We start from the raw sequence: 23,368 nt of genomic DNA, 5'->3' as shown, positions 1-23,368 counted from the left end.
GAGCACAGGCTCCAGACGCGCAGGCTCAGCGGCCATGGCTCACGGGCCCAGCCGCTCCGCGGCATGTGGGATCCTCCCAAACCGGGGCACGAACCCGTGTCCCCTGCATTGGCAGGCGGACCCTCAACCACTGTGCCACCAGGGAAGCCCCAAATGATTGTTTTTAGGTGGGAGAAATGACAGTTTGTTTGGAAACTGATGGAAATGTTTCGGGAGAGAGGGGAATTTTGACGTTATAGGGGAAAGGCAGGAGGACTTCTGGAACATTACTGTCTACTAGGCAGGAGGGGAAGGCATCTAGTGGACGAGGAGGGACTGGTCAGAGCTGGGAACCTGGACAGTTTACCTGTACTATGAGAGAAAACCCCATATGTTTAAATGCATGGGCGGGAACTTGTGGAACGCTTCTCACCACTTCTATTTTACCAGTGGAATAGGACTCAAAGTCATCTAGGTTGAGAGAGATGGGGAGGTGAGTAGTGTAGATCTGAAGATCAAAGAGAAGGTGGGAGATAATCATCTAAGAGAATGAAGGAGTAAATGAATTAGAATGTGGCATGACTGCTGGGTAGCAATAAGGGCCCACTTGGGTCCTTATTACAACAGTCAGTATTGGTTTTTCCAGCCATATATTGTTACAAAGGTATGGGGCAAAGTCGGTGGAAAACTGGAAATAACGAGGAACGGGGTTTTGCTAAACAAGTATGACAAAGCAAGAAAAATTGTTGAATATTGTTTGGAGGGAGTGAATATAATAAATAGACCATGGAATTTCAGACAGATGAGGGAAGTGAGACCATGTAGATGAGGGACTTTAAATAGGCAGTAGGTGCCAGGAGGGTCAAAGAATCATGAACAGCCCTGTAGGAAAATCATTTCATTTAATGATTAATAATGATTAAAGGCCATCCAGAAAGGATTAAATAAGTACAGTATCTCAGTCACCTCAAATACTCTGTGAAACGAGGGTTAAGGAAGAGTGTAAGCAAACAATCACATCTTTTATTTTATATCCTCTGCTAAAAAAGGAAGGGAAGCACGTGAACAATTATTTTAATATTTCATTCCATAGGTTAAAATAATTTTGTCGCTTGAAAGGGAAAATACGAATCATAGAAGTCAGAATAGTAGAGAGAGTAAGCTAGAAAGAGAGGAGACAGTGACAAGAACATGGCTGAGACTATGGCGAGATGCAGGTGTGGATGACAAGGCCTGGTGCGTGACCTCGGCAGACAGTGACAGAGCGAGGCTGTAGAACACGGTCAACGGGGAGAAGATTCAAGGAACTGAGAAATCAAGTTTTAGAGGAACTTCCACACAGACAGTGAAATCACTAAGAACTATGACAGAAGTGCTGGAGAGCGACCCCTAGAACAGGAGAGATGTGGTGGGAACGTGGCTCCGCCGTGAACAGAATACATAAAGTCATACTAACATACAGGATACATACAGTCATAACAAGGGAAGCACTGAACATCAGTCTGGCCAACACTGTAATTATATTGGGAGGCAGGAAGGCCGTGGGGAGGAAGCAGAGGTTGGGGGATGGGGAGGGGGGCTGATCGGTACTGCTGAGGAGAGTGGTGCTAAAATAAATCCGCACCTTCTGTAATAGTCAACAGATGATATCTAGCACCAATGAATATGAGGTAGCGATACAAACAAGACATTTAGAGTCATTCGGGTAAATTCCCCAAATATCAGCTAAAAGACTAAAACTGATTGCCTCTAGGGGTAGGGGGAAGAAATGGAGGGGAGAGGCAGGGATATGCTGATTTTCAATAACAAGCCTTGAAGAACTATTTGACTCTTTATGCTGTGCTTATATAACTGATCAAAAATTAAAACTTAAAGAAAAAAAAAGCCAAGTTGTTCGAAAAGTGGATAATGATGCAACTTCTAATTAGGTGTTGTTATTCACCATCCCAGATTAATCAGATTCGCAAAAGCAATCTAAAATACGACTCTTTTGTTTTTTTTCTCTCAGAAAGGATGCTGTCTTGTTAACTGATGCTTTTGACTTCACCGATCAGTGTTTAAATTCAGCACTTGGTTGTTATGACGGAAATGTCTATGAACGTCTGTTCCAGTGGGCTCAGAGGTCACCAACCAATACTCAGGTAGTTGAATAGAACACATTATAAATTATGCAAGAGAGCCGAGAGCAAGCACTGAATATACCTCCATGTTTTCCCATTTTAACTGATTCCCATTAGGTTAGAAATGGCTTGGCATAGCATGTCTATTTAAAATATTTTGAGAATACATAAAAGAAACCTGGAGCAGGGATGTGGCCTGGTAGGAACTCTGAGTCTGAACTGTAATAAGCAAAATGCATTGCTCAGAATTTGGTAAAGGGAATTTGGAGAAAGGCCCAAGCTCTAAATCACGGCTTGACATACACAAGGGCATACACACATAGTGGCAAAGTGGCTTTTAAGTAACAGAAATAAAAAGGTAAATCACTGCACTGATTTAACCATCTTAATTTCAGCCTTTTAACTCTTAGTTTCGTGTTGATACAGTAGGTATTCAGGGGTGATAGGAAGCTTGGGGGTGGGGGTCTCTCTCTCAGCCCTCACTGCCTGCTAGAGATGCCTCCTCCCTCTTCTCTACAAGGAAGAAAATCCCAGGGACAAAGAAGCCTGCTGCACTGCCATCAGTATCCCAGGAAAGCCAAATAAATGACAATTACAAGGGTTATGGCAAAAAGATCCCCAGCTGTCCCAGGAGAGAACACGAGAACTCATTAACAGAAGAAGGGGGAGGACTCATAAAATCCTAACAGTCTACAGCCAGCATCCCAGACTCTCTGCTATGAGCCTCATTGGGAAACATTATGAATATCAACGCCTACATTAACTGGAGTAGAGAAATAAACCCTGTATTTACAATTTGGGGAACCAACATTTACTAGCAGATTTGATACAGATGATCAAAACAAAGACACTCTATAGCTATACAACAGGTTATTTTAAGTTCTATAATGCAGATATGTAATTCAGATGATGAAGTCTAGTTTTTTACCTCTTTCCTCTTCAAATTTCAGAAAAGGTGTCTTAACACCTCATCAAATTGGCACCTCTCAGGCTTTCATTCACACTTAGCATGGTGTTAGACTTGCTCTTAACATTCTGCATCCTGTCATACCTCATAGCTTAATTTAACATGGTTATCTAAAGTTGCGACACAACGTTACCCCCAAGATGGTTGTCAGCTAGAAGGCCAATCCCTGTCTCCAGGAAGGCATCCTTTTAACTCAACAAGGAAAGATAAAGAACTTAACTAAAGAAGGTACAATACATTTACTGCTTAGTACAGTTAAGCTACTTCTAGTGTGTTACTTTTTCTAATGATTAGATCTCTCTACTTTCTAACATTTAAATCCTGGCATAGAACTACAGCAATCCTGCCACTCCAGATTAGCCCCTGTGGTCTAAAGAAACACACGTGCCCTTTGGTACTTGAGAGAAAAACCTACCCTGCCTTAACACCTGTCAGGAAACACTGACATATCTAGCTCAAACCTGCTTTACTAGCAACACAAGGAAACGTGCCAGTTCTCCTGATTCCTCGTATTCACCAAAGAACACAGGGGCTTCCTTGTCTTTTACTTGTTTCTACTCTTCATCTTGAAAGAATTTAATCTGGACACTATATGAGGGCAGGCTTGTCTAGATGAGGGGCATGACTGACCCACAGCATCAGCAGACTTGGTAAGATGGTGATGCACGCCATCCCATTCACTCTTCCCTATCTCCTGCTACGTGACTGTGAACAAGGATGGAGTTTTCATCTTCCCAACTCCAGGGTCTATCACAGAGTAGATACTTTGCATTTACGGAGTAAATGAACATGGTTCTGTGACCTACGCAGCGGAACAAGGACCCTGCTGCATACCCAACACTGCAAACTTTTGCCATCCTAGCTTACATTACCTTGCACAAAAGGTGACAGGTACAGCAACGTGACTCTTTCATGCACAGCGATTTTAAGAATGTGAGATTGTAAGTGACCTTGAAGAATGCTTCCAGTTAGTTAAAACGACACTTTGTTGACAACTAATATATGGCTCCCTAATCTTACATTTCTGGCTCCTCTAGGCACCACCAAAATAGCCCTTTTAAAGTGTAGTTTCTAATCTGCTGTAGGTAATTTTGAAACTGCAGTTAGAGACATTTTTCCTCATTTGCACTGGCAGAAAAAGGAACACTACAGGTATTTCAAATAAATTAAAACAAAAGCTACTTTGAAACATGCCTTGTAGACACAAAAGTACACACAGGAATTTATTTCACTGACATTTCTACCAAAAGAAAAGTGCTATGCTGTGTTGAATGTCTTAGAATTATAAGAGTCTCTCCTGCCTGGGGCAGGTTAGGTGCTGAGCTTTATCCCCAGACAGGATGATGCACTCCCATGGTTTACTCTCGCTATGGTGTTCTGCCTTTTGGCTTTTTTCCTGATTTGGATGCTATTTCAAGACAGTTTCTCCGAAATGAACTGCAAAAGACTGTTCCTGTTCCCCACGTGCACTCCTACCTAAGTGATTCCCTATAGATGCAAGCAGTGAAAGAACCACTGGGGATAATTTCAAAATAAGAATCCTATTTCTCCCCAATTATTCTATTGCAGAAATTTATTCAAGTAGTTGCCAGATGCAACTACTGATCCATGCATTCATTCAATCTGATCCATGCATTCATTCAATCATTCAACAAATAGTTACTGAGCATATGAGGTATGCCAGAAACTATTCTAGGTACTGAGGACACAGGAGAACAAAAGAGTCATAGACCCTGTCGTCAAAGAGCTTACAGTTTTAACTGAGACAGGCAAAAAAGTAAACAAGTAAATACTATAAAAGATGGGGGTAGAGCTGTGAAGAAAAGAAATCAAGACATCACATTAGAGAATAATGGGGATACCCAATTCTGACACAGAATATTGCTTACCTGATTTCACCTTCTGGCTCCTTGCTTTGTGGTTAACATGTTCAATTTCAAAGAGCCTCAAAGAGTCAAGCCTTTCATTTGTATTAAATCCCAAAAGCAAATGATAGCTGTGTTTTTTTAATTGGCCACCTGCATCCACAATTTAAAATCTGCATGAGAAAAGGAAGGATGCCCTTTGGAAAAAATGTTTCCCCATATGTTCACACAAAATGAATTTTAAAAATAAATTAAAATATTAAGAATCATATGTAATGTTACTTTTTTGAAACTAAAAACTTAATTTGAAAGTAGAAGTCATTAATCCTGGCAGAAATAGTCTGTCTTAACAATGCACTTTTTTCTACAAACAGGGGAACCCTGCCTATGAGAAATATATAAGACCACTATTACAAGGCTGGAGATCCAGGCTATGAAATAATCAACAGCATTCAGGAGGCACCACCACATGGTAATGGTACTATGGCATGTGCATCATTAAAATCTACAACTACATATGTATGTATTTTTTAAAAAGGATCATTATCTTCCAGAGACACAGACTGAAGCAGGTGAAATATCTGTGATTTATTTCAAAATAATCCATGGGAAGAAAAAGGGGGAGTGAATCATTGTTGAAGCTATTCAATGGGTACGTGGGTGTTTACATTATTCTACTTCCGAATATGTTTGAAATTTCCCACAATAAAAAAACAGTAGCACTATCCATTTGCAGCTTCTATTTTGTTAAATGCCAGGATTTGCTTTAGAGCTAGCAAAAGCCAATAGACTCATTAGTTATCACTTGTGTCCTTATAGCACACATTTATTTATCCCAGGGCTTAAAAGAACACATACACATACACACACACACACACACACACACACACACATATGCACACAAACAATCCTCTTCTAAAAGTGCCTATACTTGGTATAATCTAAATAAAATGTAGATCACCACACACCAATCAGAATGGCTGTCATTAAAAAGGTAATAAATAACAAGTACTGGCAAGGATATGGAGAAAAGGAAACACTTGTGCACTGCCGCAGGGAATGTAAGTTGGTGCCGCCTCTATGGAAAACAGTATGGAGGTTCCTCAAAAAATTAAAAATAGAACTATGATACAATCCAGCAATTCCACTTCTGGGTATTTACCCAAAGAAAACAAAAACACTAATTTGAAAAGATACATGTACCCTTACGTTCACTGCAGCACTATTTACAACAGCCAAGATCTGGAAGCAACCTAAGTGTCCAACAACACATGAATGGCTAAAGAAACTGTGGTGTACATAAACAAAGGAATATTACTCAGCCATAAAAAAGAATGAGATTGTGCCATTTGCAACAACATGAATGGACATAAGACGGTACTGGCTAAGTGAAATAAATCAAACACAGAAAGACAAATACCATATGATTTCACCTACATGTGGAATCTAAAAAACAAAACAAATGAGCAAACAAAACAGAACAGAAACAGACTCATAGATACAGTGGTGGTTGGCGGAGGTGGGGATGGGATGTAGGTGAAAGGGATTAAAAGGTACAAACTTTCAGTTATAAAATAAGCAAGCCACGGGATGTAATGTACAGCATAGGGAGTATAGTCAATAATAGTGTGATAACTTTGTATGGTGACAGATGGTTACCAGACTTACAGTGATCAATTCGTAATGTATATAAATGTCGAATCACTATGTTGTACACCTGAAACCAATATTATATTGTACATCAACTATACTTCAATTAAAAAAATGAAAAGGAAAAAAATACAGCCTTAGGAATACAGCTAACATAAATGTTTAAAAAATCAACTCTTCCAAAGTAAAAATGATTTAAAGTTTCATAAAAGACATAATTGTCTCAAACTACCCAAATATAACCAACCTACATTTTTCACATCATTTTCAACTACCCGAGTATATAAAACACTCAAAATTGAATACCATCAAACAAATTAAATTGCAAAAAATCTCAGAGGGCTACTTTTCCTAATTTACTCATATAAATAATCACTTAATTGTTAATAATTTATAAATCTGAGAAAATTTACCAAAAGCAAACTTATCTCCAGTAATCTGGACAAGGAAGAGACCTCATAGATGTTTTACTCTTAAAACCTTGGAACAATTATTCATTCCCATTTCCATACCTGTTTTCAACCCAAATAATTTCATCTTTCATTCACCTCAGCTAACTCAACAACACATAGCTGGCTGGGCTGTTCCTTTTCTTGTCTCTTTTTTAGGTAACCACTAATCAGTTTGAAGGAGGAGACCATTTTCTAAAAAGATAACCTCATACTTAGTACATTTACTGAAACCACAGCAACCTACCAATAACATTAAGGGATTTTAGTTTGAAGATGGTAAAAATGGGGTAGTTACAGGTTTCTGGATATTGGTCATTTGTCAAATCTTACGTTTTCAGAGAGACGTGGGCAGAAATGGATGTAAGTAAATATTCTCATCCTTCTTTGAAAGAGAATTTCAGAATCTTCTCAGAGGAGAAAAGGAGTGAGCTTCCCCAGTCACACAGCCTCAGTACTCTACTCCTCCCTTAGACAACGGGGAAGAAATTTCTGAACTCTCTTTTAAAAGGTGTTCTAGCAAACTAGGAAGTTTCACTACAGCTAACATAATCCTTCCAGGGAGTAACTTCCAAGAAATAGAATCAAATGAACTTATGCAAAATCAAATGAACTTATGCAAAATAAGACTACAGTAAAATTTTAAAAAGTACATGATATTTCCAACTGTTCTAGATCCTTCATTCACTGCAGTTTTCTTCTCCTCAGAAATTTAACCTTAATAACAAAATACATTTGTGGGTCACCATAATATATGAGAATAAAATGGCTAAAGAGTCGGTTTGTCCCTGTGCTCGATAGATACAAAGCTAGAATAAGGGTCATAGAGCAATGACAACTGGTGGCTTACTGAAGAAAAATCTATAATCTTCAAAATAAGTCCTATTTGAAAAAAATTTGTCAAACTGTACGTTCACTGTCCAGATATGCATTCTTTTAGACAAAACTAATAATTCCATCAATTCCCTGCTTCAACAGCATAGTAGAATTCTATAAACCACATCCTAAAGTTCCACTGAGTCCTCCTGAATCAAATACAAATGTGCTATAGGCAGCATTTATTGGGACATAAAACAATGCATATTTTAGACAAAGAATATGATTTCCCCCCTTAACTGACAATAATCAATAAATACAAACCTAATTTTCACATTTCATTTATTTATTTATTTATTTATTCTGGTAGACAGTACACTTGGGAATTATACTGCACCAGGCATAAGAAGTAAGATTTCTACCACAGGGACATTTTGTATTCAGAAGCCAATATAAATATTTCTAGTCAGACATTTCCATGGCTACAGATATTTGGTTGCTTGATTTATATGCATAGAAAGAAACAGTTGTCATAACTGTAAAAAGCAGTACTTAACAAGTACTTTTAAATGATTGGAACAGTTTTCCTTTAATATTATAATACTGCTTATTGGTTTGAAAACTAGGTCACCCTACATGATGTTTTGATTTTTCCCAAAGGCATCATGAGTACTCTGTTTATTCTTTCATTCCTGCATTTTTAGCCTTCTAGTTGAGTTAGGGACTATTTAATCAGAAATCATTTTAGCACTGTAATAAAAAAAAGCTGTTAGGGGTAGATTATATACCATAATGATTTTCAGACTTCTTTTTATAAAAAAGGTATCTGGAGGCTCTGAACAGGCACATGCATACTCAGGGTGAAGGGAACAAAACATAGAGGAGTCTGCTGGAGCACAAAACTTCCTTCCTTCTGGTCCCCAGTGCCTTCAAATAAATACAAATATTAAAAAAAAAAAAATCTCACACTGTGATTTAAAAAAAAAAAAAAAATCAGCCTCTTCGATCTCCTGGAGAGTCCATTTCCAGGAACTTCTCCCAGTGCTGGAGGTCAGTCATCTGTCTTCCGGGCCAGCCTGCAGAAAGTCCAGTTGTGCTCCACTGTGTTCTCGTTGGCCCGCTCACTCATGTGGTGCACTCGGGTGTTTCGGATTGTGAAACCTTGTTTTGTAATGTATTCCATCAGGTGGACTCGGAGAGAAACTTCCTGGTGATAATCACAGGGTCCAAAAGTAAAGGAAACCTGGCAATCTCTGGTGTCCATCATATGCTTATTCCACTTTGTAAAATAGTTTGATATACCTTCTAGTAAGGAATGGACCTTGGTGGTGATGGTTAATTGGGTTATGATGACAGCTACTGGATTGGAGTACTTAGAAAGCTTCCGAGTACTAGATAACTCCACAACTTCTTCAAAAGTATCCATAGGATACAAAGGCTTGGGGTCATTGAGACACTGAATCAAGGGCTCAATCTGATAAAAATCTGCTTCTTTCCGAAGCAGATCAAATTCCTTAAAATCCAGGGGTAAGGTCAACTCTGAAGTTCGCAAGAAGTTGAGGACATATCGGAAAAGAGGTCCATCTCGATCAATGAAGTAATTGCCTTGAGGGTCTCGAGCTGTGGGGAAGTCCCCCCCAAACATAGCTCCAAGCATGGAATCCGGGTAACGCGTCAGTGTGGTGAGAGACGTTGTGTACAAGTGTCCACCTACATTTAACGTGACTGGGTCAGTCATCTGCAAGTTTTTAAAAAACGATCAGTCATCTGAAATGTTTTTAAATCCTAACTTTGACAGATTAAGAAAATTAGTGGTAACAAGCAAAGCAAAAGATTCACGCTACAACACATCTAGCAATCCACTGATGCAAAATATAGCTTTATTTTCAGTGAGAAACCCACCCGAATGAAGGGATCTAACACTTGCTTTCAATAGAGAAAAGGGATACGTCCAATTCTTCAAAGCCTTACACTAAAAAAGGAGGACATGGCTTCCAAAGCCACTTTATTTCAGGCCCAGTATCTAGAGAGAAGTTTTCAGGTCAGAGTATATTATGGGAGGAGAGAGGCCAAACTAAAATATACTCATTTAAGTTTTTTTCAGATTTAAAAAAAAAAAAAAAAAACTTTCATTTTTCTTAATTTAACATAAAATAGAATAAAAATGATTTGATAACATAAAACATCTACTTTCAATATTTCTTTTGTCTTTTCCCCCTCAAAAGGAGGCGGGAAATCATGAAATTTATTTTAAAAATAAAAATTTGTGTAGACCTAATCTTCCTAACTTTTTCATGGAAATACCAGTATCAAATACTAAGTTAAAATACACAGTTTGGTCAACACAATCTCATATATCCAAAGGCTAATAGCAGCTTTCAAATTTCATAATCTGATAGTATATTCACTTTTGTAACATTAATGTTGCAATCTGGCCTTTAATTTTGAAAAGCAAGCTTCTCTAAATAATACATACCTTTGGTTTTTAAAATCATATTTAAGAAATAAAATAAGACAAATAAAGACAGGTACTATACAAATAAAATATTTCTTAGCAAAGGAAAAGGAAAATAGGAAGACACATGCACATGCGAGAAGAAGTGCTAGTGGGAGAAGTCGCACCTTCTCAACCGTTAACCTTCCCAACCACAAGAAAATGTCCTCTCTACCCATTACCTACTAGACATTTAACAGTCACTACTCTATGATGGAAGAGTTTTAAGGGCAACATACTTTAAAGACCAAAAACAAAAATGATTATCAAAAGTTACATAGAGAGTCCATGTTGAGCTTGCTTACCTAAAAACACCAAACAAAGTTAAAACACCCAAAAAATACATCTAAACTAATTGGGGGGGGGGCGGTTTGCACCACTGATAATTTTCATTCTTATGAGATGTATTATACCTAAAAATACATAAGAGGCGGGGAAAGACACACAAAAATAATTTGCCGGCCTTCAAAATGCATCTGCAAAAGCCTCTCACCATATAGCCCCAGTCTCCATTATCCATCTGCTCCAGTGCTGCGTCTCGGGGAGCCCAGGTTCCAGGGAAACTTGGGGAAGAGAAAAAGACATGTGACAGTGCATGAAACTATGAAAACAGAATAGAAAAGTTTTCTCACCCAACAGAGCAGGCCAAACACCAGAAAACTACTCATCTTTGCTCAACTAAAACCTGCTACAAGGCAAAGATCTGGGGAGGAAAGGATTCCTCTAAGGCCTTCTATGGGTCCCCAAGAGACTGGCAAATCTTTACAGAGAAAGAGTTATCCTATACTTAGAGAAGGTAGAGAGCCTAGTGAGTAAACCAGTCATTCAAACTCTACCTACCTTCTCCGAAAATTCAATGTTTAGAATTCCTACAGGAGAACACTATGATTACCTCTACAACCTTATCCTGGTACAAACCAGTGATGATCCTTATCAAAAAGGTTAACAGAAAGAGGGAAAGGGAAAACTTTTTCATCAGCATTTCAGCTATATAAACTAAACACCATAGCAAAAGCATTAAAAACTATAAACCTCCAAGACACCGGTATCTCTTTCCAGGAGAAGTATGTCAGAATGGTAGCTCTTTTGTAAAATAGAAAAACTAATTATACTTTTAATAATGATACATTTCATTTTGTACAATAATCAAAACAAACAGAAAACAGTTAAATGCCAAACCATTAAAGTACAATTGGGGGCAAAAAGAACCTTACACATCTGAGAGGCAGTCCCCTGGCGCTTATGGAGAGCCGGCCTGAAGACACGGATAAACACCCAGATACTAAAGATGCCAGTTTGAATTTATTTTTATCTACAATTCAAAAGCACCTAAACAGTTTCCCAGTTACTGAACTGCTTTAGTCAGTTCTCCCTCACACACATCATTTCCCCAAATCACCCGGCAAAGCAAACTCCAGAGCAAATTTCAAAAGCTTTGGCAAAAGACAGTAAGAAACATGGAGTTATCCGTATTTAGCCAGGAAAAGCGCTGTTTCGGTTGCTTTTTTTTTTTTTTTCTTAACGTGGTCTTTGCACAGATTCACTTTTCCCACTTTTAGAGGAATCTGGCACACTAATTCCCAGAACAGGCTCTGGCTACAGAAGATCACAAAGGCTCTTTCTCAAAAGGTCACTCAGGCATGTAGAGAACATTTGCATAGCACAGCAGGGGCTGAAATCAGAGCCTGAAGCATCTATTTCTCTACCTTGCAAATTCTTCAAAGCAAACAAGCTAAAATGTGGACCAGACAACGTGGGGTCAGTTTTTATTCTCCACACTCAGCAGTTGGATATAGATAGGTCTCCACATGCTATAGGGTGAGAAATGGAACAAATTCAGGGCTGTTGTGACAACCTTTCATTCCTCTGACTTGCTTCATAAACAGTATTTGAAGTAACAGAACCAAGAAATACGTTTTACCAATTTGTATTACGAGCACCTGATTCAGTTACTGATCCAACAGACAGATCAGTAGATCAGCAACTGAGCGATTTAAAAGGCCAGTCATCCCAAAGTTCTGGTAAAATGCCCATCTTTGGCATTTTCCCATCACCTGAAGTATTCATTACTGACAGCCTCAAAAATAATTCAGTCAACCGACATTTACTGCAGGGTAGAGCGAGGAAAGGTATGGTCCTTGCCCTCGTGGAGCTTTCAATCTATGAAGAAAGGCAACAAGCAGCAACTGAAGGACAGAATAAAATTCAAAAGTACTATATAAGGGCTTCCCTGGTGGTGCAGTGGTTAAGAATCCACCTGCCGATGCAGGGGACATGGGTTCGAGACCTAGTCCGGGAAGATCCCACATGCCTCAGAGCAGCTAAGCCCGTGTGCCACAACTACTGAGCCTGTGCTCTAGAGCCTGTGCTCCGCGACAAGAGAAGCCACCGCAATGAGAAGCCCGCGTACCGCCACGAAGAGTAGCCCCTGCTTGCCTCAACTAGAGAAAGTGCGCATGCAGCAACAAAGACCCAACACAGCCAAAAATGAAAACAAACAAACAAACAAAAAGTACTATATAATAGATGGACTGGCAGAGACCTGAGCAAAGGAAGACCAAGAACCATTCCAAATGTGAAAATGGAGGACTTCCGGGAAGAGCTTACTCAGTGGAACTCTGCAGGCATATTAGCACAACCTGAAAAGGGATTCTTGAATAAAGAAACAATTTAAGTAATGGGTGGGGGCGGGGAGGGGGGAGTGTCCCCCCAACATTCCTGATACAGTAGCAGAGTGTGAATAACTATCCCCCTTTTAGAGATGCAAAAGAGAGAACCGGCAGATTAAGAGACTTGCTCAAGTCCCCACAGCTAGAAAGTAACTGAACAAGAGCTTGGGTTTCCCGACTCCTAGTCCAGATCTTTCCATAAAACCCCTCCTTGGATAGAAATTGAAAGAACAGAATCCAAGAAATGAGAAATCGAAAGGATTAACTTAAAACACCCCTACAGCCATCTATTAACCCTATCCACCTAGTAGGGGTTTATTATTTAACAGTAACTCAAAGTGAGCAATCACAATGGGTTTGTAAAAATTCCCCTGAAGCAAAATAGCAAGAACCTACTCACTAGTGTAATTGAAGGCTGCTATACTCTGTCTTTTCTTTTTTTTTTAACTTATTTATTTTATTTTTGTCTGCATTGGGTTTTCATTGCTGTGCGTGGGCTTTCTCTCTAGTTGCGGCGAATGGGGGCTACTCTTCGTTGTGGTGCGCGGGCTTCTCACTGCAGTGGCTTCTCCTGTTGCGGAGCACGGACTCTAGGCACGCGGGCTTCAGTAGCTGTGGCACGCGGGCTCAGTAGTTGTGGCTTGCGGGCTCTCGAGCTCAGGCTCAGTAGTTGTGGTGCTCGGGCTTAACCGTTCCGCAGCATGTGGGATCTTCCCGGACCACAGCTCGAACCCATGTACCCTGCATTGGCAAGCGGAGTCTTAACCACTGCGCCACCAGGGAAGCCCTGTCCTCTGTCTTAAGTGAAGTAAAGAACTCCACTCCATGAATATCCGAATGGTAAGAAATGGGAGACCAAAGACATGTAAAAAAACAGACATCATCAAAGTTACAGCTGTTATGCAAGGACTGTCCACTATTAATCCTTTTTTTTCTTTTTTACTGCTAAATCAAAACAAGATAACTTTTTGAGCAAACACACACACACACACAAAATTAGATGATGCCCCTGAACCTGTTCCACAGCAAAAGCCAAGGTTCTGTTCCAGTACAAAGATGTAATAAAACATCAAACTTAATAATTCAGAAAAGCAATTATGGGAATCTATATAAGCCCATGTTTCTTAAAAAGTACCCAAAAGCCTCCCTTCATTTGTGTGTAAGATACATCAAATTAAAATGAAGTTACTATTAGTCACTTCCAATAACAACTATTAAACTATCCCCCCAAATCAAAACATTCACTAAAGAGCGCTAAGGGGAAAAATAGTATTGATTAGTTTAAATTTTATCTCTGCACCTTACTTCTAAACATCCTCTGTGAAGATGCTCAGATACAGCAAGAAACAAACCAAAAACAGGCAGAGACTCCTGGTCAACCAAGAGCTGGATAATCGACCTCTGAATTGATGACTGTTAGGACAGTCTCAGAGACAATGCAGATGAATGAAAGCAAAAGAATTTCCGGAATAGCTTCAATTTCCAAGTCATCTTCCAGAGCTGCTAACAGTTAGAAAATGATTCATTTGCTTTTCATCTTCTCTCCCTTCTGGCACTCTCCAGTGGAGGGCTTAATGAGAAATTAAAGGACCACAAGACAGGCAGCAGAAGGAAGATCTTGAAATGGGCATTAAATAGGCCTGTTTTACTTGATGAACACAAAGAAAAATCACAAAACTGTCCAGGAATGGAGATTATGAAGGTAACAATGAAAAAAAATTTCCTTTAAAGTGACTTTCCTTTCTAACAATCATTTTAAACAACAGTGAATGCAGCCAAGCACAAATAATTGTAAAGTTCAAAGAAAGACTTCTGACCCTATAAAATCAGTTCACCTGAAAAGAGCTGACCTTTGGCGCAAATAAAATACATGTGGAAACAACCAGCTGACCGTTCCCAAAGAATGTAAAGCAGTACTGAAAATTATGACTAATGTACAAAGTCTGACAGTGTAATGTTAGCAGATAATTACGTTAAGGAAAACACACACTCAAGAATTTATAAAAGTCTTAAAAGAAATCGCTAAAAATTTTCCATAGTAGCAAATGTGAAAACTACACAATTCAACAAGTTAATGACTTAAAGAGTAGCATAAGAACACCTGAAAGTCATTCTCCTCACCACTGCAGAACTCAATTACAGGCTTCATGGTTATGATGAACTAATTTAACACAGATATTCTGGGTTTATCATTTCTGCTACAGACTAAGAATTCTCCGGGCTAAAAGTCCTGCTCCTACATAGTAACCTATACACTGCAATACACACCTCCAAACTTGAATAAATAATAAAAATGTATAACTACTGCCTTCCCAAAGTTTCCAGGTAGCCCTTTTAAAACACCTTCCTACTGAAATCTTTGTGTCTGGCTTTCAGAAAAGAAGACTCAATAAATTCCATCTATACATACCCTCTGAGTTACCTTTGCGCTGAATTTCTCTGTTCTTGAAATGTGGGAGTTTGAAAGTGAAATACTTTTTATAGTAACTAGTTCAGCGACATCTAAAGGAGTCTTTTGGGTTAACATTCACATACAAGGTGGCATAGGTAGCCAGGCGCACAAGGGGAATGTGATTATGGTGTTAGGTTTATCCCAGCCATAACCACTGCAGAAATGGATTGTTTTGTCCGAAAACTAATCCTTTTGTGGTCTAGAAGAAAGGCGCTCTACGTTGAAATGTGACTTTAGTACTAAAGAGCTGCCACAAACAGTCACAAAACCATAAAATTCCTCTTATCCTCAGTTTCTGTAAAATAAAACGGAATAACGGCACCTTCCCAAAAGTAACGATACCACTTGGGCACAACACAAAGGCGACAACTGGCCTACAGGGTAAAAGATCCGGACTAGAATTCTGAAGTCACAGGCAGGCCAACGCAGAAGAAAGAGAACTGGTCACCGGTGAGGATCTGTATCCCAAGTCGACTCCATTACTAATTATGAGACTGAGTAAATCACTCTTATGCCCAGCTGCTTCTTGCAGAGAAGAAAATGAGGTCATGAATCAAAAACCATTGGTAGGACTTCCCTGGTGGCGCAGTGGTTAAGAATCCACCTGCCACTGCAGGGGACACGGGTTTGAGACCTGGTCCGGGAAGATCCCACATGCTGCAGAGAACTAAGCCCGTGCGCCGCAACTACTGAGCCTGTGCTCTAGAGCCCATGAGCCACAACTACTGAGCCCATGTGCCACAACTACTGAAGCCCGTGCGCCTAGAGCCTGTGCTCCACAACAAGAGAAGCCACCGCAATGAGAAGCCTGCGTACCACAAGGAAGAGTAGCCCCCGCTCGCCACAACTAGAGAAAGCCTGCGCACAGCAACGAAGACCCAACACAGCCAAAATAAATAAATTTATTTTTTAAAAAAAACACTGGTAAACTGACAAGTATCAAACAAATGTGAAAATACTAGTGGCAGTAGCATAAATAAAATTTCTGTGGTAAATTGAGAAACTTGACAGTGTGAACACAAGTAATTTAGAGCATGGGCATGGAGACAAGGCACACATAAAGAGAAGGCCTCTTAATCTGCTTCCAGTCTCCCCTACACCATCCTCCTTTCCCCCGAGCTCCAGAAGGGAGACCTACAGGTAAAGGGAAGCATCTGGCTTCCACAGAGACCACCAGACAGCTGAGCTGTTCATCACAGAAGGAACTTCTCTAAAGCATGACTCAGGATTATCTCCAAGGTAAAACCAAATCCAAATAAATATGTGTATTCCATTTTAAACAGACTCCAAATATCAAAATCCAAGAAACACTGAGGGATTCATAGAACGCTAGAATTCCTTTATGCAGTAATGCTTTAAAATATGATTTATGAAAATTCAAATCCCACAAACCTTAGAAATGGCATCTATGGCGGTCCCTGACCATCAATCCTTAATATCTATGGTGTTAAACAAAATGAAGTATTAGTATGGCCTGACAGTTCTCAGCCAAAGGGCAAGTTCTCTCAGCCTGCCAACCATGCAGGTAAAAAGATTTTCCTTTTCCTAGCTACACATCTGTTCATTTGAAAACATCTCAATCTTGGGCTCAGTCCTGTGCTAAATGCTGGCCCCTCCCTTCTTTCCTATCTTGGGATCACTCATGTACCTAGGCATTTGTGACCGCAAGAAAATGAACATGCCAAGGGGAAAGGGTAAGGGACACTTAGGCTACCCCAAACATTCTTAGCCAAACCAGGTCACCTCGGGTCTCTTGACCACTCAAACCTCTTCTATCACAAAGCCCTAAAATTGGAATTATCAACTTGTTCTAGAACTGGTATACTTGCAGAAACATGATAACTTCAGCAGAATATCCAAACAGGATCTGTTTCATTTCTCGAGTCCCACTCCCCAGACACAGCCTCCACCACTGACAGCCCGGCAGGTGCTTCAGGGGCTCCCCCTTTCCACGGCCATTTATCACCTCTGACATCCAGCATTAAAAATGCCCTGACACACACAAATCTGAGCATAAAGAACTCAGCTGCAGTCAATCTCTTTGGGGCGGACAATCTCCTAAGGCTGGGCTCAGAAGCCCTGCCGTAGGCTTTAAATTAAGGCAAACGGTGGCCAATAAGCACCACCCCAAACAAATCATTTTGGAGCAAACCTCGAGGTACTCCCACCCGGGCAGGGCTTCGCTGTTGCCCGCAGGCGGAGTCCCCCGCCCCGATCCGGCCCCGGCGTGGGACGGGAGACTCTCGGGGCCGGGAGGGTGGCACGCACCCGAGCCTGGAACCCGGGTCCGCCGAACCCGCACGTCCCCGCACGTCCCCCCACACCCGGGCGGGGCCCGGAACCTCCGCCCAAGGCCGGCCCCCGGCCGCAGCCAGCCCGCCGCGAGCTCGTGCCAGCCCCGGAGCGCGCCGCCCGGGCTCCCCACGGTCCCTTCAGTGCGGCCCCGCCGCCGCCCGGATTCCCCTCAACCCCGCTCCCCGGGCTGCTCCGCGCGGGTTTCTGCTAGTGCCCGGCCCTCCCGAGCCGGGCCCCCAAGCCGTGGGCCCGCCCCTACTACTCACTGCGCTGCAGCAGCGGTGGTAGCCGGGCCGGGAGACGCCGGCGGCCGGAGAACGAGAACGCGTGGACGAGTGAGCCCGCGCCCGGCGGCGGCGGCAGTGGCGGCGGCGGCGGCGGCGGCGGCGGCGGCAGAAGGGACGACTGAGCCCGCGCCCGGAGTTGCGGCTCCTGCCGCCCGACGCGGGCGGCGCCTTATCAGCCGAGACGCGGCGCCACGAGCGCAGACGCCCCCTAACGGCGGCGTGGGATGGTGGCCGGAGGGCCGAGCGGCCAGAACAACTCAATCAGGCGTAGCCTGGGCGCCTAGGTCAGACTGACTCCGCAGCAGCCCCGAAGCCCCGCCCCGACGCCCCAATCGAGCCCCTGAGGCTCCGCCCAGATTCCCTCGCGCTCCGCCCAGAATCCGCCCGACGTCCCGCCTCCGCCTGTAGATTGGGATCAGCCCAGACCCCGTCAGTTTTCGCTAAGTTCTCAGGCCTAGGTCCCCACAGTTGTTTCTCTTGTCATTTCACGAACTCTCATGGGGCCCCGAGAACTCCCATGTTCCAGGCCTGGAGAGTAAAGTGGCCACCAAGAGGGCGGGGCATCCTGAGAGGAGAAAACAGAAAAGACCCAAGGAAACAGCCAGTAGCCAAAATAATGACAAGTTATAATTATAAATGTTGGGAGGTACATGAATCAGTTGGAGAATAAGGGGAGGGGACCTCTGTTTCAGATACAGTGGCTATGGAAGATCTGGACTCTGGGACTGTGGCCAGAGCACCTCCCGACTTTGCCTTCTGTGGGATAGGTAGTAAGGTCACCTCTCCAGCCTTGTCAGCGGAGTAGTGAAAGGCAGCCAGGTGGGGAGAAGGGCAGAGTGACTTCAGCAGAGGAAACGACTCGTGCAAAGGCTCTGAGGCCTGAAGGAGCCGGCCCTAGATGAAGCTGGCGCCGCTACCGCCACGAAGGAAGCCAAGGCTGCAAAGAGTGGGGAATTACCTAAAGTCTCAGAGCTAATTGGTCTCCAAGCATAGCGTCTTTCCAAATCCCATTCACTTCCTGCTAATCAGATCTCCATCCCTTTCCAGGTGGGACCAGGTATGTGATGTTGGTTTTTGCCATTTCCCCTTCAGCAGGATAACCACTTGCCTTGGAAACTCACCTGCGCTTCATGGCTGCGATTGCGTGAGCTGCCTCTGGGGTTTAACTTTTATCTGCAGGATCATCACAGTCATATCTGCTACTTGGTTTTTCTCTGAAAACTCAACAGGTTAAATAAATGGCATATGCTTCACCAACATAACTGAGTGCTACATTATCATATTCAAAAAGACTAGGTGAGGATACAGGGAAATGTGTGTGAAAATAAGCAGTGCACAAAATGGTATACATGGTATAATCCTAATTTTATTTTTAAAAATGTAAATATACACAGGCAAAAATTTTGAAGGAAATACACGAAATCATTGATCCTGGTTCTAGGGAGTAGGATGGGAATATTAGTGACTTAACTACTTACAAATGTTCTTCTGAATTTTCTATATTTTCTAGAATGCATGGATGCTGAATTTATAATCAGAAAAATACGAGTTTTATTTTTTACAAAAGAAAGGTAATGCTGAAATTACCCAACACAGATCTCCAGGATTTGGTGCCACTGAAAATCCAAAATTGCCCCTGGCTTACTGGTGTCCTTGGAGGGGTCATTTCTCCTCTCGGGGCTTCTATTTCCTCAACTAAAAACTGAGAGGAATTAATTTTGTCAGTGGTTTTCTCAGAACAATTCCTACACATCTCAAAGTTTTTAATACTATTGTAAATTATATTTTCAAATTTGTATTTTATAAGCTACTGATGGTTATTGAAATGTAGTTCGTATTATATAATAATCTTATACCCAGCAAACTTTTTTAGTTCTAATTTAGTTCTAGGAAGTTTACAGGCTTTCTTGAATTTTCTATGTAAGTATTTATAGAGTCTGTAAGTAATAACATTTGGTATCTTCCTGTCCAGTCTTTATTTCCTTTTCCTTATTTTACTGCACTGACTAAAATCTCCAGCACAATGTTGAGTAACAATGATGATAGTGACATTTCTATCTTGTTCTTGACTGCTTCTAATATGGCACCATTAAATATGGTGTTTGTTGTAGATTTTTGGTAGATACCCTGTATCAACGTAAGGATGTACCATTCTGCTTTATTATGAATGGGTGTTGAATTTTATCAAATGTGAGATTTTCCCCCCAATGTAATTAATTACACCATGGATTTTACTATATTAAACTCTCCATGCATTCCTTGATGATGTGCTTTTTTTCCCAATATAGTGCTGGATTTCATTTGCTAATAATTTAGAGTTTTTGTGTCCACATCTATGAATGAGATATGCCTACTATTTTCCTATCTTATTCTCTCTTTGTCTGATTTTGCTATCAAAGTTACATGAGCCTCATAAAATAAGTTAAGGGGGGACTTCCCTGGTGATCCAGTGGTTAAGAATCCACCTTCCAATGCAGGGGACGTGGGGTTCAATCCCTGGTTGGGGAACTAAGATCCCACATGCTGCAGGGCAGCTAAGCCCATGCACCACAACTACTGAGCCCGAGCGCTCTAGAGCCCGCGTGCCACAATGAAAGATCCACTTACTGCAACAAAGATCCTGTGTGCCGCAACTAAGACCCGAGGCAGCCAAATAACTAAATAAATAATTTTTAAAAAATAAATTAAGAAATCAGTGTCTACTCACTAGAGCAGCTTCTATAAGATTGGGGTTTTTTGGGCTTCCCTGGTGGCGCAGTTGTTGAGAGTACGCCTGCCAATGCAGGGGACACGGGTTCGTGCCCCGGTCCGGGAAGATCCCACATACCCCGGAGCAGCTGGGCCCGTGAGCCATGGCCGCTGAGCCTGCACATCCAGAGCCTGTGCTCCGCAACGGGAGAGACCACAACAGTGAGAGGCCTGCGTACCGCAAAAAAAAAAAAAAAAAAAAAAAAAATTGGGGTTTTTCTGTGGTTTGGATTTTCTATAGGATTCTCCTGTAAACCATCTTGGTTTGGGGCTTAGGGGTGGAAAGTGTTTACCCTTATATACTTATATACAGCTTTCAATCTGACCTTAGGGCCCACTTCTCCACCTGCACAGCTCTTGTGGGGCCACCAGAAAACTCATTGTTGCTGAATCCAAAAGACACTCCTCAGATCTCCTCTCAGGCCTCCCTGCAGCGATGTCACTGACCACACTCTCCTAGGGACAACCTCTTCCCCGAGCCCTGTTCTAGTTTTCCTCCTTCCTCTTAGACTCATAGAGATGCTCCTCCTCTTGCTTTACCCACTCCTTAAGCCCAGGTTTCCGGCCAAGGCCATACTCTCTTCTCCATGTACTCCTCCCTGTGGACTGGCTCAGCCACCTCTGTGGATTCCATTCTTGTCTCTAAGCCCAAAGATTCCCAAAAGATTCCCAAATCCATAACTCCAGACCTACAGATGCTGCATTTCCTAAAGCCCCTACTATGTGCCAGGCACTATGCTAAGTGCTTTTATACTCTGGATCAGTCCTCTATTGCTGCATCATAAGTTGTCCCAAAATTTAGGGGCTTAAAACAACAAACCTTTCTTTCTTTTTTGGCTGCACCACGCAGCTTGCGGGATCTTAGTTCCCCGACAAGGGATTGAACCCAGTCCCAGGCAGTGGAAGTGCCAAGTCCTAACCACTGGACCGCCAGGGAATTCCCAACAAACGTTTCTTTTTTTTGTTTTTTGTTTTTGGTTTTTTTTTTGGCTGCACGCGGGCTTTCTCTAGTTGTGGCGAGCAGAGGCTACTCTTTGTTAAGTGCTCGGGCTTCTCATTGTGGTGGCTTCTCGTTGTGGAGCACGGGCTCTAGGCACACGGGCTTCAGTAGTTGTGGCACTCAGGCTCAGTAGTTGTGGCACACGGGCTTAGTTGCTCCGTGACATGTGGGATCTTCCCGGACCAGGGATCGAACCCGTGTCCCCTGCATTGGCAGGCAGATTCTTAACCACTGCGCCACCAGGGAAGTCCACCAACAAACATTTCTTTTTTTTTTTTTTTTTTTTGCGGTATGCAGGCCTCCCACTGTTGTGGCCTCTCCCGTTGTGGAGCACAGGCTCCAGATGCACAGGCTCAGCGGCCATGGCTCACAGGCCCAGCCGCTCTGCGGCATGTGGGATCTTCCCGGACCGGGGCACGAACCCGTGTCCCCTGCACCGGCAGGCGGACTCTCAACCACTGCACCACCAGGGAAGCCCAACAAACGTTTCTTATCTCAGTTTCTGAAGGTCAAGACTCTGGAAGCAGATTAGGTAGGTAGCGGATCTTGCAGTCGAGATGTCAGCTGGGGCTGCAGTCAGCTGAAGGCTTGGCTGGGGCAGGAACATTTGCTTCAAGCTCACTCATGTAGTTGTTCACAGAATGCAGTAGCTCCTCTTCACATGAGCCTCTCCTGACAACCTGGTAGCTGGTGTCCCCCAAAGCAAGTAACCTAACAGAGAAGCCACAATGTCTTTTACAACCCAGCCTTGAAAGTGACATACCCATAGTCTCTTGGTCTCACAGACCAACCCTATTGCAGTGTGGGAGGGTACCACACAAGGACCTGAATACCAGGAGGCGGGGTCATTAGGGGTGACCTTGGAGGCTTCCCACCACACCCTCACAACTATGAAGACGACCCACATCATCCCATGAATACAGGTGAGAAAACGAAGGCAAGGAGAGGTGAAGTCGGTGATCAAGGCCACACAGCCAAGTCTGAGAAGAGAGACTTGAACACAGCTCTGCTTGTCTCCCCTCGGGTTTCTCCTCATTCACAGTCTGTCCCCCGTGGTCCACCACCAGCTTCCTCACCTTCAACATGTGCAAACCTGAACCCTCTCGCCTCACCACCCCCAAGCCTCCCAAGTCCCCAGCTCAGCTCAGCAAGTGGTGCCACCATCCTCCCATCTGTCCAAACCAGAAGCTTTGAGTCATGCCTGCTACTCCCACCCCCTCACGTCCCGGTGCCAGACCACCCAGCCCTGCCAAGTCTTCCTCCTCAGTGCAGCCTGGCTCCATCTCTCCTTCCCTCTCTCTCCATCTCCACCACCATCGCGCCGGGCCAAGCCACCAAACTGTCCATCCTGGGCATCTGCAGTAGCCCGCTCCTGGCCTCCCTCATTCTCTCTGCTGCCACACTACCCATCCGTCCTCTTCTCTCCACCGTGAGTCACCTTAGAGAACACAGAGCTGGTTGTGTCACCCTCCCTGCTTTAAACTCCTTCAGTGGCTCCCACTGCCTTCAGGATCTGGCCCCTGCCCACTTGCCCAGTGCCCTCCTCTGCGCCTCTTCTCGCTTTCAGGACCCCAGCC

The 23,368-nt window shown here is 42.8% G+C and overlaps 2 protein-coding genes across 4 annotated transcripts in view; one reads left to right on the top strand and one right to left on the bottom strand.

Moving 5' to 3' along the window:
* ACOX2 (acyl-CoA oxidase 2) overlaps positions 1-5,666 on the top strand; it is a 35,689-nt gene extending 30,023 nt beyond the window's left edge. For 2 of the 3 annotated variants that reach the window (XM_079935590.1, XM_079935591.1), the window contains exons 14-15: positions 1,988-2,120; positions 5,306-5,666. In XM_079935590.1, coding sequence (XP_079791716.1) covers positions 1,988-2,120; positions 5,306-5,368 — 196 coding nt within the window. In that variant the 3' untranslated portion in view covers positions 5,369-5,666. The remainder of the gene's footprint in view (positions 1-1,987; positions 2,121-5,305) is intronic. The other variant, XR_013830347.1, reaches the window with a different exon arrangement.
* Positions 5,667-6,931: 1,265 nt separating this feature from the next.
* Positions 6,932-18,300, bottom strand: KCTD6 (potassium channel tetramerization domain containing 6). Its single transcript, XM_079935592.1, has 3 exons — positions 18,023-18,300; positions 10,834-10,903; positions 6,932-9,584 (listed from the first exon to the last, which is right to left on the bottom strand). Exons 2-3 carry the CDS (start codon positions 10,858-10,860, stop codon positions 8,898-8,900), a joined length of 714 nt encoding a protein of 237 aa, XP_079791718.1. The 5' UTR covers positions 10,861-10,903; positions 18,023-18,300; the 3' UTR covers positions 6,932-8,897.
* Positions 18,301-23,368: the final 5,068 nt, after the last annotated feature.

Source organism: Stenella coeruleoalba, assembly GCF_951394435.1.
Source record: "Stenella coeruleoalba genome assembly, chromosome: 10".
Lineage (NCBI taxonomy): Eukaryota > Metazoa > Chordata > Mammalia > Artiodactyla > Delphinidae > Stenella > Stenella coeruleoalba.
This window is presented reverse-complemented; position numbering and strand designations above follow the sequence as displayed.